The 18,036-nt window shown below is 36.7% G+C and overlaps 1 protein-coding gene across 17 annotated transcripts in view; it reads left to right on the top strand.

The window, feature by feature from the left end:
• ARFIP1 (ADP ribosylation factor interacting protein 1) overlaps positions 1–18,036 on the top strand; it is a 196,797-nt gene that overhangs the window by 125,825 nt on the left and 52,936 nt on the right. For 15 of the 17 annotated variants that reach the window (XM_004378818.3, XM_004378817.3, XM_023733524.1 and 12 more), the window contains 2 exons: positions 3,139–3,296; positions 15,650–15,824. In XM_004378818.3, the coding sequence (XP_004378875.1) occupies positions 3,139–3,296; positions 15,650–15,824 (333 nt within the window). Of the gene's footprint in view, positions 1–3,138; positions 3,297–15,649; positions 16,304–18,036 lie in introns of those variants that run through there. The other 2 variants (XM_023733525.1, XM_023733527.1) reach the window with 2 other exon arrangements.

Genomic DNA, 18,036 nt, shown 5'->3' with positions numbered 1-18,036 from the left:
GTCCTGTGTCATCCTCACAATCATTGCTGTGTTTGAGCCCATTGTTGCAGCCACTGTGTCAGTCCATCTTGTTGAGGGTCTTCCTCTTTTTTGCTGACCCTCTGCTTTACCCAACATGACGTCCTTCTCCAGATCCCTCTTGATAACATGTCCAAAGTACATGAGACGAAATCTCACCATCCTCACTTCTAAGGAGCATTCTGGTTGTACTTCTTCCAAGACAGATTTATTCATTCTTCTGGCAGTCCATGGTATATTCAGTATTCTTCACCAACACCATAATTCAAAGACATCAATTCTTCTTCAATTTTCTTTATTCATTGTCCAGCTTTCTCGTGTATATGAGGAGATTAAAAATACCATGGCTTGGGTCAGGTGCATCTTAGTCCTCAAAATGATCTTTGCTTTTTAATACTTTCAAGAGGTCTTTTGCAGCAGTTTTGCCCAGTGCAATATGTAGTTTGATTTCTTGAGTGCTGCTTCCATGGGCGTTGATTATGGATCCAAGTAAAATGAAATCCTTGACAACTTAAGTTATTTTCTCTGTTTATCATGTTGTTGATTATTGGTCCAGTTGTGAGGGTTTTTGTTTTATGTTGAGGTGTAATCCGAACTGGAGGCTGTAGTCTTTGATCTTCATCAGTAAGTGTCTCAAGTCCTCTTCATTTTCCGCAAGAAAGGTTTTGTCATCTGTGTATCGTGGGTTGTTAATGAGTCTTCCTCCAGTCCTAATGCCACAGTCTTCTTCATGTAGTCCAGCTTCTCGGATTATTTGCTCAGCATACAGATTGAATAAGTATGGTGAAAGGATACAAGCCTGCCGCATATGTTTCCTGATTTTAAACCACGAGTACCCCCTTGTTCTTTTCAAACAACTTGAAATGTATACCCTTTGTTATGTATACCTTTTGATTATTTTATGTTTAGTTTATTTGTAATCACTAAAACAATTGCTAATAATGTGTAGAACACCCCTAACCAACTGTGCTTTCTAAAATAATTATCATCTTAACCAAAAATAAGTTTTAGGAGTCATATTTTATTTTCAGCATCAATTATATATATTTGTATATAATTTATATATTTAATGCATATATATGTGTATATTCATTTCTTACTAACTAGTGTCCAAATTTTTTTATGTTCTTTTACTACTCTTTATCTTTTTTACTTTACCATATGGAGCCCTGGTGGCACAGTGATTAAGAGCTATGGCTGCTAACCAAGAGGTCGGCAGTTCAAATCCACCAGCTGCTCCTTGGAAACCCTATGGGGCAGTTCTTTTCTGCCCTATAGGGTCACTATGAGTCAGAATTGACTCAACAGCAACAGGTTTGGCTTTTTTATTTTATATACGGTAAAAGAGAAAAGTCCTTTTATTCTAGCCAGTTGAGTTTTCGAATAACACAGTAACATCTTAAGTGCTATACACATTTCCTTCCCAGCATTATAGGTGAGATTTATGCTCATGAAACAGAACAGTGTCAGTGTACTCTTCTTGTCTGCCTTGAGTTTAAGCCTGTTTTTCTCATTTATAAATATAAGACTCCTTATTCTGCTGTGTGATTTCAGTGTACTGCTATTTCATCTTACTATACTCTAGTTGGTTTTTGTTTTGTTTTTTAGAAAAAGAGCAGCCTTCTAAGTTGCCTAAATCTCCCTGTGGTTAAATTTTGGCATTTTCAAAGTTAATAATGTGGAATTGTGGATATTTAGAACTTTAGAAATGAACACAGTATTACAGGGATGTGGTGTAATGATATATGCTTTGTTAAAAAGTGAGTAGAAAAGGTTTCCTTACATTTTATAAACTATGGTGTTTATATCAAATCCAACTTTTGTATTTTTATTCTTGTTTATTCAGTCTTTATTTTGCCTGTGAACTGTTCGTAAATACCAAATGAAATAAGTATAATTGTAATATGTTCTGTTGACTTCTCTGAAAGCTGTAAAAATGCTTCCTCCTGCACTATTGTATTTTCCGTAAGGTAATTCAGCATGTAGAAATTTGGTGCTGAAAATCTTCACCTGTTCTGCCTCTCATTTTAGTTGATAGACAGATTGATTTTCTTTTTTATGTAAGTCAAGATTCGGAAGTATTTGGAAGTCAAGATATAAAATTTTGAAGATTGAGTCCAGAGTGAATATTGAGTCCAGAGTAAAGTGTTACATGGACCGTTCTTAAATGGAAAATGCTTTCAGCATAATAAGGATAATTTTAGTTTTCTGCTTTTGATTAAATTATTGATACTTTATCATCTAGAAATTTAATTATAGCTACAGCAGTAACATTAAATTTGCATCTTCTAAGATTCTAGTTAATTTAATATTATTTTTTCAGCTGAGATTGAGAAGTTCATTATACCAGATTTCTCAAATTGAATGATAACATCTTACAGTAAAATCTGATCATTTTTTAATTGGTCACATGTGTTCATGATTTATCTGGTAATTAATCAAACTTGAACTACAAAGCTTTCACTGGTGGAAATTTAGGGTTAGTTCTTGCCATGTCTGAAGGAGCGGTGTGTAATGTTTGCTGAGCAAGACTCAGTTTATTCAAAAAGAATGAACTTGAGCTGGTGTTGAGTGATCCTTCCTCAGCTGTGTGCCTGTATAAAATTTAGCTCGGGAGTCAACTACGGGTCACTAAATTTACAAAGAAATGTGCTTTGTTAATGTTTATACTCTAAGGCGATTCAGTTAAAACACAAAAAATTGTGATCTATTTTATGTTTGAAAGTTTTAGCCAATTGTTACCTAATTTGGTTGTGAAAGTTATAGTTGTTTTTGTGATTAATAATCTGCTATATTTTTCTTCTTAACAGCTGTGCTTATAGAATAATAGAAATGAAAATATTTTTTCTAGTGCAAAGTAGTTTATCTTTTTTAATTATTCAGATTTTATCTGTATGTCTCAGCTAATAAAATTTTTGGTTTACTAGATTTTTAAAAGTAATTAAATAGCTAGTTATGATATAAATTCTTATATGTATTTAAATATTGAAAGGAAAAGTAAAACTTCTATAGCTGTATTTCTAAATCAAATATTTTCCCACTAGTGATAAATTGAAGATGTTTTTTAATCAAGTTTGCTAATTTGTTACTGAATAAGTTAAGGCGAGTTCTTTGTTTTAGGAAGAATTTGGCTACAATGCAGATACCCAGAAGCTGCTGGCTAAAAATGGAGAGACTCTTCTTGGAGCCATTAATTTTTTCATTGCTAGTGTGAACACTTTGGTAAATAAAACTATTGAAGATACCTTAATGACTGTGAAACAGTATGAAAGTGCCAGGTAGGTATAAATTTTCGATATATTGTCAGTTTTACAAATTGTATATAATTCATTTAAGAATTTTGGTTCCAAACAACAAACCAACTCTGGTCAGTATGGGCAGAAGAAGAAGGTATTGGGAGGTTATAGGGTAGGCCACAGAACTAACAGAAAGGTGGGAGAATAAGATTCTGGAAACAGGCAGGAACAAAAGCCAGAGTAATGCCTCAGAAGAATCTAATTCGGACCCTGATTCTAGGTGCCTCTGGGACTTGATGCTTCCACAGCAACCACAAATAATTTCCAAACTGCCCCGGAAACTTTGCTTCATTACCTTGAGATTCAAAGTCCTGGGTGAGAATGTCCAAGTAGTTGAGCCTTGGTCATGTGCCCAAACCCTGCCTGCTAAGGTATGGGAAAATGGAGGATCTCCCAGCTCCAGCTTGCTTAGAGGAGAAGTCCCTGTGTTCTACCAGGTAGCTACTAGATGGCCCTCCATAATCTGGTCTAAGCCTGGCTTTTCACCCTTCTTACCACTGTTTCCCAATGTAATCGCTCCACAGGAGCCAGACCTATAGTTTTAATTTCTCTTAAATATACCAAGCCCCCTTCTGTCTCCATGGTTTTGTTTATGTGTGCTCAACTCCCTCATCTTCCATTTCTCCAGAGTATAACCACCTTCAAACCTTTTCAAGTTTTGCCTGTTACATAGATAAAATATTTGCCTTATATTTTGATAGCTATTCATAATGCAGTGTTTTTATATGTTGTGTTTCATATATATATGATTTCCCTATGTCATAATCATCCTGGTAAGTAAACAAAGTACATATTAATAGATACTTACAGATGTCTAAAAAGTAGCAGTGCTGTGATAGCATTTTTCAACTTTTGAATCCAGGTCCAATTTTTTCCCCCTATGCCATGCCACTTTTATTTCAGCATGAAAACCCTTTGAGTTTTTTTCCTCTGAACATTTGAAACACTTATTTTCTGTTAAGCTTTTTATAGCATAGTTGAAGATAGATGTAAACTTTACGTTTAAGAAACATAGTTGAAGATAGATGTAAACTTTACATTTAAGAAACATTGTAAACTTTACGTTTAAGAAACATGAGTTTACTTTTTGGCCTCTCCTTAGTTTAATGATGTGAGAAATACCTATTAAAACTCTAAACTCACCTGTTCTTTTTGTAACTGAATGCTTATTCTTAAGCATATATTTCCTAAAAGCCCAAATCACTTGAAAAAGTTCATTTATGATTGTTTTCCCAAGGAGAGATGCTTCCGTCCCATGCTGTGTGTGATTTTCAGCTTACTATTAATGTAGCAGATTCTTATTGATTCTTCATACCTGGAAATGAAGATCAAGACAAACAGCTGTGGTCATCCGGTGAAGGAAAGTGGAGGATGGGCCTTTGTAGCTTATTTAGGTTTTGAACTTGGTTTTTTACTTCATTTGAATTATTTATTAACACGATATTAAAATCAGGAGATGGGAAAAGAAAAGAAACCAGGAGGAATCTATACTCTTGGATAAATCCCTTTAATAACATTCCCAGTAATTGGTTTTTCAGTCTCTAAATCCTCTCACGGACATTGTCTATATTCTTTAAAGGATTCGTTATGCGTATTTTTCATTTCTACTAGTTGTATTTGGTTCTTTTCCAAATCATCTGTTCCTTATGCATTATGTCCAAATGTGTTCATCATGGATACTCTTCTTTTTATCTCTTTAATAATTTTAAGCACTCTTATTTTCTGGTCCTTCAGATTGTTTTAATATTTCTGGGTTTTGAAGGTGAAAATTGTTCTGTTCCAAAAGCATCCGCTGCCACTTCCTAATTAAGAACTATGTGAATTTAGTTTCCGTGTCTCTGCTTTGAAATTGTTCGCCTATTCTGAACTGTTAGTCACTCAGCATGTAATAGCCTTCTCTTCAGCCTTTATTTCATGCATACTTTTACAAAAATAATAATAATAAAATCAGATTTATCAGAAAAGTTACTGTTCATACATAAAACATTTTTATTTAATTTAGAGAAGAAAAACGAGACTCTATAGGTTAAGTAATTTCTCACTTGTGGTCAGTTTCAAAGCCAAGAGAATAACCTTTGACTTGCTGCATTCTACTCTTGATCAATGGACCTTAAGCTTGACCTTAACCTAAAATTTTCACATGGAGTTATGTAAAATGACCTTCACATTTTGTAATAAGAAATCTGTTTTAAAGTATAAAGAACTCAGTTTTACACAATATGTAGATTTGTTTGACATTTTGTAGCTAAACTATAAATCAAAGTATCTGTACTTGAGAGCTATTTATTTAAAGGAAGCCAATAGACATCCTCTGTGTGTACTTTAAACACCAACAAACATAATCTCAGTCCATAATTTTTCATTTTCTATTCAAATTGCAATTTATGATTTTATTCATTAAGCTTAGCTTGAGTTTTGACTTTTCTATCCTTTTTATGAACTAGCTGAGGAATTGACTAGTTCTAACACTGTATCTAATAACTCCAAGACTGAAACACTGCCTGCTGAGAGATAATATTCTAAAAGAATCCCAGATTAAAAGTTTCTCAGTAGCTGAATTTTCTTCTCTGTCAAAACTAGAATTTACTGACTTTTAGATCAAGGGTCATCTATTTGGTCAGCACAAAAAGTGGTAATTTAAGCAAGTGCCTGGGTGGCCTTTTAATGCTCCCTATTATGCATTGTACAAGTATTTCCTAGCCCTCTGGTGCTTCATGTATAGAAAATCTTACAACGGTCCTTTCAACACTTTCCTATAGCAGCTCCAACAAGGGAGTCAGTTGTGGTCAAGACTTTTCAGATGTGGACACCTGTTCTCTACAAGTTTTACAGAAGCCATAAAGTAACCCACTACGATTAACTCTGTTGATAGGACTCAGTTCAGACTGGCAACCTTGAAATAAAGAGTTACATTTTGAAAACTTAGTGCACTTTTCTTCCTTGTATTAATGAGCACTGTTAGAGAAGCTCTTATGAAAAGTTTTATTTTAATACTATTTACAAACTCTGAATGTAAAAATTAAGGGAAATAAGGTCAGTATTATAACTTACTATATTAAAGTTGCTGTTGAAGGTTGTCAGGCTATTTTTGTCTTTATACTAAATCACATATTACTATTGTAGTTCCACCTTTTCTCTTTTATTTCTTACCGTTTTAGCATATTTGCTTCTGGCTTGCCCCTCTTTGAATTTAATCATAATAACAAGCACTCTCAAGATATTAGTTACTACGAGGCAGCCTAAGTGATTTACGTATATCAGGTTTTTGTGGAGATTATTTTTTTTATTGTGTTTTAAGTGAAAGTTTACAGTTCAAGTTAGTTTCTCATACAAAAATTTATACACACATTGTTATGTGACTCCAGTTGCTCTCCCTCTAATACGTCAGCACACTCCTTTCCACCCCAGATTTCCCATGTCCGTTCATTCAATCAGCTCCTGTCCCTTTCTGCCTTCTCATCTTGCCTCTAGACCAGAGCTTCCCATGTAGTCTCATGTATCTACTTGAACTAAGAGGCACACACTTCACCAGTATAATTTTATATCTTATTGTCCAGTCTAACCTTTGTCTGAAAAGTTGGCTTCGGGAATGGTTTCAGTTCTGGGCTAACAGACAGTCTGGGGGCCGTGTCTTCTGGTGTTCCTCCAGTCTCAGTCAGACCACTGAGTCTCGTCGTTTTACTAGAATTTGAGTTCTGCACCCCACATTTCTCCTGCTCCATCTGGAACTTTCTGTTGTGTTCCCTATCACGGTGGTCATTGGTGGTAGCTGGGCACCATGTAGTTCTTCTGGTCTCAGGCTGATGGAGTCTCTGGTTTATGTGGCCCTTTCTGCCTCTTGGGCTAATATTGTGTCTTTGGTGTTCTTCATTCTCCTTTGCACCAGGTGGATTGGGACCAATTAATGTATCTTAGATGGCTGCTCACAAGCTTTTAAGACCCCAGATGCCACTCACCAAAGTGGGATGCAGAACATTTTCTTAATGAACTTTGTTATGCCAGTTGACCTAGATGTCCCTTGAAACCATGGTCCCCCAAACCCCACCCCTGCTACTTTGTCCCTCGAAGTGTTTGGTTGTATTCAGGGAACTTCTTAGCTTTTGGTTTAGTCCAGTTGTGCTGACTTCCCCTGTAGTATGTGTTGTCCTTCCCCTTCACCTAAGATAATTCTTGTCTACTATCTAGTTAGTGAATACCCCTCTCCCTCCCTCTCCACCCTCATAACCATCAAAGAATGTTTTCTTCTGTGTTTAAACCTTTTCTTGAGTTCTTATAATAGTGATCTCATACGATATTTAACCTTTCGCGACTAATTGAACTCAGCATAATACCTTCCAGATTCATTCATCCATGTTGTGAGATGTTTCCCGGATTCATCATTATGCTTTATCATTGTGTAGTATTCCAGTGTGTGAATATACTATAATTTGTTTATCCATTTGTCCATGGATGGGCACCTAGGTTGTTCCCATCTTTTTGCTATTGTGAACAGTGCTGCAGTGAACACCGGTGTGCATATATCTATTCGTGTTACTGCTTTTATTTCTCTAGGATACGTTCCAAGGAGCAGGATTGCTGGATCGTATAATACTTCTATTTCTAGCTTTTTAAAGAAGTGCCAAATCAATTTCCAAAGTGGTTGTACCATTTTACATTCCCGCCAGCAGTGCATAAGTGTTCCAGTTGCTCCACAACCTCTCCAACATTTATTATTTTGTACTTTTTGGATTAATACTAGCCTTATTGGGGTGAGATGGTATCTCATTGTAGTTTTGATTTGCATTTCTCTAATGGCTAATGATCGTGAGCATTTCCTCATGTATCTGTTAGCTGCCTGAATGTCTTTGGCGAAATGCCTGTTCATATCCTTTGCCCATTTTTTAATTGAGTGATTTGTCTTTTTGTTGTTGAGGTTTTACAGTATCTTGTAGATTTTAGAGATTAGACCCTGATCAAATATGTCATAGCCAAAAATATTTTCCCAGTCTGTAGGTTATCTTTGTAATCTTTTGGTGAAGTCTTTTGATGAACATGAGTGTCTCATTTTTAGGAGCGCACAGTTACCTAGTTTCTCTCCTGGTGTTTGTGCATAGTTAGTAATGGTTTGTATTCTGTTTATGCCATGTATTAGGGCTCCTAGCATTGTCCCTATTTTTTCTTCCATCATCTTTATTGTTTTTGATTTTATATTTAGGTCTTTAAACCATTTTGAGTTAGTTTTTGTGCATGGTGTGAGGTATGAGTCTTGTTTCAGTTTTTTACAGATGGATATCCAGTTATGCTAGGACTATTTATTAAAGAGGCTATCTTTTCCCCATTCAGCGAACTTTCGGCCTTTGTTAAATATGAGCTGCTCGTAGCTGATAGGTGGATAAATTTACATCTGGATTCCCAATTCTGTTCCGTTGGTCTAGATTATCTTTCGTTGTACCAGTACAGACTGTTTTGACTATCATGGTGGTATAATAGGTTCTAAAATCATGTAGTGTGAGGCCTCCCACTTTGTTCTTCTTCTTCAGGAATGCTTTACTTATCCAGGGCCTCTTCCCTTTCCAAATGAAGTGGGTGATTTGTTTCTCCATGTCATTAGAATTTGGATTGGGATTGGATTGTATCTGCAGATCACTTTGGGTAGAGTAGACAATTTCACAATGTTGAGTCTTCCTGTCCGTGAGCAAGGTATGTTTTTCCACTTATGCAGGTCTCTTTTGGTTTCTTGCAGTAGTATCTTGTAGTTTTCTTTGTATAGGTCTTTTACCTCTGGTTAAATTTATTCCTAAGTATTTTATCTTCTTGGGGGCTATTGTAAATGGTATTGATTTGGTGATTTCCTGTTTGAAGTTCTCTTTGTTGGTATACAGGAATTCAACTGATTTTTGTATGTTTATCTTGTATCCTGATACTTTGCTGAAATCTTCTATTAGTTCCACTAGTTTTCTTGTGGATTCTTTGGGGTTTTCTGTGTATAAGATCATATCATCTGCAAATAGAGATACTTTGACTTCTTCTGTATCAATTTGGATGCCCTTTCTTTCTTTTTCTAGCGTAATTGCTCTGGCCAGGACCTCCTGCACAATGTTGAATAAGAGTGGTGATAAAAGGCATCCTTGTCTGGTTCCCGTTCTCAACGGGAATGCTTTCAAAGTCTCTCCATTTAGGATGATGTTGGCTGTTGCTTTGTATGAAGACTGTTTATTATGTAGAGACATTTCCCTTCTGTTCCTATTTTGCTGAGAGTTTTTATCATGAATGGGTGTTAGACTTCATCCAATGCCTTTTCTGTATCAATTGATAAGATCATGTAGTTCTTATCTTTTATTTATGTGATGGGTTACATTGATTGTTTTTCTAATGTTGAACCATCCCTGCATACCTAGTATGAATCCTAGTTGGTCATGGTGAATTATTTTTTTGATATGTTGTTCAATTCTATTGGCTAGAATTTTGTCGAGGATTTTTGCATCTATGTTCATGAGAGATATTGGTCTGTAATTTTCTTTTTTGTGGTATCTTTCCCTGGTTTTGGCAGCAGGGTTATGCTGGCTTCATAGAATGAGTTTAAGAGTATTCCATCCTTTTCTGTGCTCAGAAATACCTTTAGTAGTAGTGATGTTAACTCTTCTCTGAAAGTTTGGTAGAATTCTTCAGTGAAGCCGTCAGGGCCAGAGCTTTTTTTTTGTTGGGAATGTTTTAATTACCTTTTCAGTCTCTTCTTTTGTTATAGATTTATTTAGTTGTTCTACTCTGTGTTAGTTTAGGTAGGTAGTGTGTTTCTAGAAATTTGTCCATTTCCTCTAGGCTTTGAAATTTGTTGGAGTACAGTTTTTCATAGCATTCCGTTATGATTCTTTTAATTTCAGTTGGGTCTGTTGTGATATTGCCCATCTCACTTCTTATTTGGGTTATTTGCTTCCTCTCCTGTTTTTCTTTTGTCAGTTTGGCCAGTGATTTATCGATTTTGTTGATCTTTTCAAAGAACCAGCTTTTGGACTTGTTAACTCTTTCAATTGTTTTTCTATTCTCTATTTCATTTAATTCTGCTCTAATTTTTATTATTTGCTTTCTTCTGGTGCCCGAGGGCTTCTTTTGCTGCTCTCTTTCTATTTGTTTGAGTTGTAAGGTTAATGTTTTGATTCTGGCCCTTTCTGCTTTTTGGATGTGTGCATTTATTGCTATAAATTGACCTCTGAGCACTGCTTTTGCTGTGTCCCAAAGATTCTGGTAGGATGTATTTTCATGCTGTTTTGATTCTGTGAATTTCTTTATTCCATCCTTAGTTTTTTCTGTAGCCCCGTAGTTTTTGAGTAAGGTGTTGTTCAGTTTCTATGTATTTGATTTTTTTCCCTGCTTTTTCTGTTACTGATTTCGACTTTTATGGCTTTGTGGTCAGAAAAGATGCTTTGTAATATTTTAATGCTTTGGATTCTGTTAAGGCTTGCTTTATGGCCTAATATGTGGTCTATTCTGGACAATGTTCCATGTGCATTGGAAAAGAAAGTATACTTGGCTGCTGTTGGTTGGAGTGTTTGGTATATGTCTATGAGATAAGTTGGTTGATTGTGGCATTTAGATCTTCCGTATCTCTATAGAGCTTCATTTTTGACGTGCTGTCCTTCACCGAAAGTGGTGTGTTGAAGTCTCCTACTTTTATTATGGCGCCGTCTTTCTTTCTTTTTAATGCTGTTAGAGTTTGTTTTATGTATTTTGGAACCCTTTCGTTGGGTGCGTATATATTTATTATGGTTTTGTTCTCCTGTTGTATTGACCCTTTAATCATTATGTAGTGTCCTTCCTTCTCCTTTGTGGTGGATTTTGCTTTAAAGTCTGTTTTGTCAGAGATTAATATTGCCACTCCTGTTCTTTTTTGATTGTTGTTTGCTTGATATATTTTTTTCCATTCTTTGAGTTTTAGTTTGTTTGTATCTTTAAGTCTAAGGTGTGTCTCTTGTAGGCAGGATATAGACTAATTGTGTTTTTTTAATACATTTTGTCACTCTTTGTTTATTGGTGCATTTAGTCCATTTATATTCAGCATAATTATTGATCGGTATGAGTTTAGTGCTGTCATTTTGATGTCTTTTTTTGTGTGTTATTGACAGTTTCTTTGTTCCACTTAATTTTCTGTGCTGAATCATTTTTCTTTATGTGTTTTCTTTTCAACTTTTTCATTGTTGTTGATTTTGTATTTGCTGAGTCTATATATTTCTCTTGTTTTTTATTTTGATGTGTAGGATTGTTAGTTTCCTTTGTAGTTACCATAATATTTACCTCTATTTTTCTAAGTTTAAACCAATCTCTTATTTCTTTATATCACCTTGACTTCTTCTCCATATGAAAGTTCTGTGACTACATTATTTAGTCCCTCTTTTTTGATTTAATGTTGTCATCTTTTACATATTGACATCTGTTTGCCTATTTTCAGTGTTTTAGCTTTGATTAATTTTTGTGGCTTCCCTATCTGGGTTGATATCTAGGTGATTTTTCATTTATCCCTAGCCACTTTTAAAATTCTCTCTTTATATTTGGTTTTGGCAAGTTTGATTATAATATGTCTTGGTGACTTTCTTTTGGGATCTACCTTGTGTGAAGTTCGATGAGCATCTTGAATAGATATCTTCTCATCTTTCACGATATCAAGGAAGTTTTCTGCCAACAAATCTTCAACAATTCTCTCTGTATTTTCTGTTATCCCCTGCGTTCTGATGCATCCATCACTCGTAGATTATTCCTCTTGATAGAGTCCCACATAATTCTTAGGGTGTGTTCATTTTTTTAAATTCTTTTGTCTGATTTTTCCTCAAATAAGTTTGTGTCAAGTGCTTTATCTTCAGTCTCACAAATTCTGACTTCCATTGCCTCATTTCTACTCCTATGACTTCCTGTTGAGTTGCCTAATTCTGAAATTTTATTGTCATTCTTTTGTATTTCTGTTTGCTGTCTCTCTATGAATTTTTGCAGCCTGTTAAATTTGTTGCTATGGTCTTGTATAACCTTCTTAAGTTCTCTATTGCTTTATCTGTGTGTTCCTTGGCTTGTTCTACATTTTGCCTGACCTCCTTCCTAATCTCTTGAAGAGCTCTGTATGTTAATCTTTTGAATTCTACCTCTGGTAATTCCAAGAAGTTATCTTCCTCTGGAAGGTTTCGTGATTGTTTGTTTTGGGGACTTGCCGAAGCCATCATTGTCTGCCTCTTTATGTGACTTGATATTGACTGTTGTCTCCAAGCCATTGATAAGTTATATTTATTTTATGTTAGCTTACTGTATCTTAGCTTCTTGTTTCATTTTGATATGTCCAAATAGGTTGGTTGTGTGAACTAGTTTGATTATTGGTGTCTTTGAAGCTCTCACGTCCTGTCACCAGGTGGTTACAGCTGTTACTAGGTATGTGAGCCGAGGAGTCCATTTACTTTTCTTGTATGGTTTCAGCTCAGGTGTCCGGCTAGTCAGTCACCAGGTGTGTGGTGCAGGCTCTCACCTACTGCCCTAGATGGGCAGGGGTGATTGGAGTAGGCACCGGTATCTGGCTGTTGTAGGTCATCATGCACTGAGCAAGGCAGGGGGCTGATGGTTGCCCCCAAGTGTCTGGAAGGAAAGCGCATCCCTGTTCCTAGAGCGCATTGGTGGTGGGTTTTGCAGCCAGACTATGGGCACTTGATGCTGTTGGCTGTAAGGACTAGGAGGTACCACTTATTCCTAGACCCATGTCACAGGTGGCTTAGTGATGTGGGTGGAGCCACCAGTCATCAGGTGCCTGATATGGGTAGCTTAGGACCCTGCTTAATGAGCAGGGCAGTGTCACATGTCACAGATCTGCCTGACTCCCTTATAGCTGATATTGTTGAAAATAGGCTTCAGGTATATACCCTGTTGTACTGTGCTAATGAAGGCCTACGCTGTTGAAATGGGCCCACACAGGTCTATGTAGGGATGAAAGGCATTCAGAGTCCATGGACCCCTTGTTCCTGTGCTTAGGCAAAGTGGCTGTGCCTTTCCTGAGTTCTTGGCTTAGGGGAGCTGGCAGATTATTTTTTCCTGTTTGTTCATTTGTTCCCTCTCCAAAGCCGGGAGAATGGCTCAGGGCGCGCAACAGGTCCTACTCCCAGCGCAGGGGGCACGGCAGTCACTGAAGCCGGACCAGGACCTGGAACTGGTGCAGAGCAGGGAGGGGGCAGGTAAATGGGAGAGAGGTTCTTCCCAAAGGGGGTGTTGTTTTGATCCACGCGGTGAGTTAGACACATGTACTTATCTTTCACTGATTGAGTGCCATTTCTCGCTGGTTCTTAAAGCTTGAGCAGACTCTGACGCTCAGTCTCTCCTACTGTGGAAAACGCGTCCCGAGCGCCACTGCTTGCCTCACTGTGCGCACCAGCCAATCTTACCTGCAGCGTGCCATTGCTAGCCAGGTCAAGTTTGGTAATTCCTCGCTGCTTCTGAACCGTGTCTCCCTCCCCCTGCTGCTCAGTCCAATTCCTCAACTTTGCCTTTGTTGTTCAGGGCTCCTTGATTGTCATATATAATCAATTCACTAGTTTTTTTGGGTCTTTTTTGTAAGAGGGACCACAGGAAGCATCTAACTACTAAACCATCTTGGCCACACCTCAGAGATTATATTATTATTCCCATTTACAGGTGAAAAACTGAAGCAAGAGAGAAGAAATAACTAACTTGCCGTGTTAGAGCCAGTGAATGACAGGATGGGCATTCAATTTGGCTAAGAATCCATAGATTTAACTAATTTATTATTACTGAGTCATTCTTGCCTCTTAAATCTTTTTAGCTGTCTCCTTCTTAGCTCCACTCCCATTGCCCTAACTCATAGATCATTTCTTGCCCGTGGTCTTCTAACTGATTTCCTTGCTTCTTATTTCAACTTCTACCCCAGTCCATCCTCCATTCCTTCCACTACCATTAGTCGTCTTTCTAACCTGAACCGATAGAATCATGTCACTTTCTAAATCAGAGTTCTTTAATTGCCTCCCATCACCTGTCCTACTGGATTAAATCTGATCTCTTTAGCATGTTCTGTAAAGCTTAATCTAGGCCCTGCCTACCTGTTCGGCTTAATTCCTTCCATTCTCATGTTCTAGCGGTACTGAATTACTTCCCAAATATGTCAGGATCTCTTACAAATCTGTGCCTTACTCTATACTGTTCTGTCTGGGATGTTCTACCAACTTCCCTGCCCCATCCACATAGTAAATTTCTACCATCCTTCAAAATATAATTCTAATGTTTTAATTCTGTTCTTAGATGCCTTTTCAGAACCTAATTAGGTACTTCTCCCTCTTAAAAGCTTTGTAATACTGATATTAAAATTAGAATCTTTTTGCTTCTTCTTAGCTGAGTACGGAATAGTTGGGGCTACTGGATAAGTCACTTTTTAATAAGCAAAGTAGTACTGTACTCACACTGATGCTGTGATAGAGGTGTGTATGAGGTGCTGTGGGAGCATAGAGTAGTGGTGGTGGAGGAAATATTTCAGTTAGTGGTGGGAGAATATTAGCGGGAGATGGCTTAATAAGTGCTCTGTGGTATATGCTATTGTCACATTTAAATACTAATGTTACAGAAATCTATTTAGAGCTGTGCTGTCCAGTAAGTAGCCGGTAGCCACATAATTCTTTTGAGCCCTTTGACATGTGGCTAGTCTGAATTGATATGCGCTGCAAGTGTAAAATGCACATTGGGTTTCAAAAATTTGATACAAAAAAAGAATGTAAAATAATAGCTTATTAACAATTTTTTTTACATTGATTACATGTTGCAATGATAATATTTTGGATATATTGGATAAAATGAAATCTTAAATAAATGAAATTTTTTTTTATTTTTATGTGGCTAGTAGAAAATTTTAAATTACATATGTGGTTCACATCATATTTCTATTGGGCAGTCCTTTAAGGACCGTTGACTCTCAGTGTAATTTCTTTTTACCAGGTACCTTAAGTATGCCATTCTAAAGTATACTATATACATCTTACTTCGCCTCACCAAAATTAACCAGTCTGCACTGGGAATTGATCTCGATTCTTGGTCTTGTTGGCATTAGGTCTTGAGATCTGTTTTTTAAAACTGGTTTTTAAATTTTGGAATTTTTACTTGTCAGTTAATACTGTTCTTTCAATAGTTAAGAGATTAAGAAGGAGATTTTCCCCTCTTGCTTATATTAATTTTTTTTATTTAAAAAAATACATGATTTCAAAAGCATGAAGTATATATGTGAGAATTATTATATTACTATGTAATAAGCGACTATTACATCTTTCCATCCATCTCCTAAACATAATTCACTCTGTTTTTGTAGTGTTTGCCACTTGTTCTCGTCTTTGCAGGATTGAATATGATGCATATCGAACTGATTTAGAAGAACTGAATCTTGGACCACGTGATGCAAACACTCTGCCAAAGATTGAGCAGTCACAGCAACTGTTCCAAGCACATAAGGAAAAATATGATAAAATGCGCAGTGATGTTTCTATCAAATTGAAATTTCTAGAAGAAAATAAGGTAAATTTATTCTTTATTTTCTGAGATTTTTCTGTGGACTTTAAAGTAAATTACCATGACAGTAGAGAGATGAATAGGAAGTTTTTGGCTCTGTTATCTCTCCTTCATGACAGTTGGAAAAAGGAATTCCATTTATAATTGGTGTTTGTTTTTAAAAGTACACAGTATATTTACCTTTCTGCCATGAAAGTCATCATCAGTTCCAGTGTCCTAGTCTTTCACATTTAACAGTTGGCAAGAAAACATTTGATATTCAACCATTAAACGTAACATAGGTATTGGTAGCAAGTGCTTTAAAAAGTTAAGTAATGATAAACTCTGCTCTCAGTATTTGAAACCTGTTTATTAGTGGTAGGTCCCTGAATGGTGCAGAGTTTGCTCTTGCTACTAGCTAAAATGTTGACAGTTTGAATCTACTTAGCAGCACCATGGAAGAAAGGCCTGGCAACCTACTTCTGTAAGATTACAGCCATTGAAAACCCTATAGATCACAGTTCTACTCTGAAACACATGGAGTGGCCATAAGTCAGAATCCACTCAACAGCAATGGATTTCGTTTTTGGTTTTTCTTAGTGGTAGATGTAGATTTCAGAAAGAAAACAGAACTTTTCCCAGTAACTGATAAATGAGGATTGAATGACTAAAACTTCCAGCTTAGGGCTGTATTTAGCATATCCTAGAAAGAAATTGATGAGTAGAAGATTGATGCTTTTGAATTGTGGTGTTAACGAAGAATATTGAATATACCATGGACTGCCAGAACAGTGAGCCACATCTGTCTTGGAAGAAGTACAGCCAGAATGCTCTGTAGAAACAACAATGGCAAGACTTCATCTCATGTACTTTGGACATATTATCAGGAGGGACCAGTCCTTGGAGAAGGACATCATGCTTGGTAAAGTAGATGGTCAGTGAAAAAGAGGAAGACCCTCAACGATATGGATTGACATAGTGGCTGCATCTGTGGGCTCAAACATAGCAACGATTGTGAGGCTGGCACAGGACCAGGCAGTGTTTCATTCTTTTGTATGTGGAGTACAACTCAACAGTACCTAACAACAACAACAGAAGAATAAGCCAAGAAATCAGTTGTCCACATTGTTTTCATGTAAGGTGAACACATCCAAGGACTAAAAACAGTGAGAGCTGAGAGGGACCCGCTGTAGACTTCACCTGGAGATGGATTCATATAAGAACAGGTTCCTGAGTTTTGGTTTAAGTGAAGGATAGTTTTTCATGTTTAGTATTTCTTCAGTTACATGCTTACTCAATTTCAAGTGGAGGATTGCAGTTCTGAAAACAGCAGAGCCAGTGGTGAGCACATACTGTCGCCCAGTCCTGAGGAGATGGGGTCTTAAACCATTGCACATATTAGTAGTACCCCTTCTTGTGCTCGTCGCATCCTCTGAAGTCATGACATGTCTTCAACCTAACCCCTTCTTAAAATTATTTTTCAGTCTTCCTAGGAAATGGTATTATTTCCATTCTCCTTTATAACATCAAAGGACGTTATTGAATTCACAATTAATTGTGGATATCTTTTTGTTTTCGCTAATATTTTCTTAGAAACTCTTCTGTAGTCCATAAAAACGTACAGAACACATTTCCTTGGGACTTAGCAAGTCCAGCACTGTTACTTCTTTTAGCTACTATGGGTCAAAAATTACTCACCAAAAAATGTAACAATGACAGTAAAGGAGACTGCAGCAGAGTTACCAGACAGATTGCCCAGCATCATTCAAACCACAGCATGGTGCAGCCTTTTAGCATTCATTTGCTGAGCACAAAAGATTATATTCATTTTCATCTATGAGATGAGTGGTCATGAGAAAAATATGTATCAATTCTGTTCAATATTTTGTTGCTTTTGAGCATAACAATATTTATGTGCCAAACCTGTTGCCGTGAAATGAATTCTGACTCATAGCGTCCTACAGGACAGCATAGAACTGCCCCATAGAGTTTTCAAGGAGTGGCTGGTGGATTCAAACTGCCAACCTTTTGGTTAGCAGCCAAGCTGTTAACCAGTGCACCACCAGGGCTTATGTACAGGCATCATATATTTTAAATATAAAAATGTTTTTGGCTACAAAACACTACTGCATGAAACCCAAAGGGATCTACATAAATGGAAAAACAAAGCATGCTCATGGGTAGGCAGACTCAACATTCTGAAAATGACAATTCTACCCAAAGCAATTTACAAATACAA

The sequence above is a fragment of the Trichechus manatus genome, unplaced genomic scaffold (assembly GCF_000243295.1).
Source record: "Trichechus manatus latirostris isolate Lorelei unplaced genomic scaffold, TriManLat1.0 scaffold00059, whole genome shotgun sequence".
Taxonomy (NCBI): Eukaryota; Metazoa; Chordata; class Mammalia; order Sirenia; family Trichechidae; genus Trichechus; species Trichechus manatus.
The sequence above is the reverse complement of the archived record's forward strand: the minus strand, read 5'-3'. Positions and strand labels throughout refer to the sequence as shown.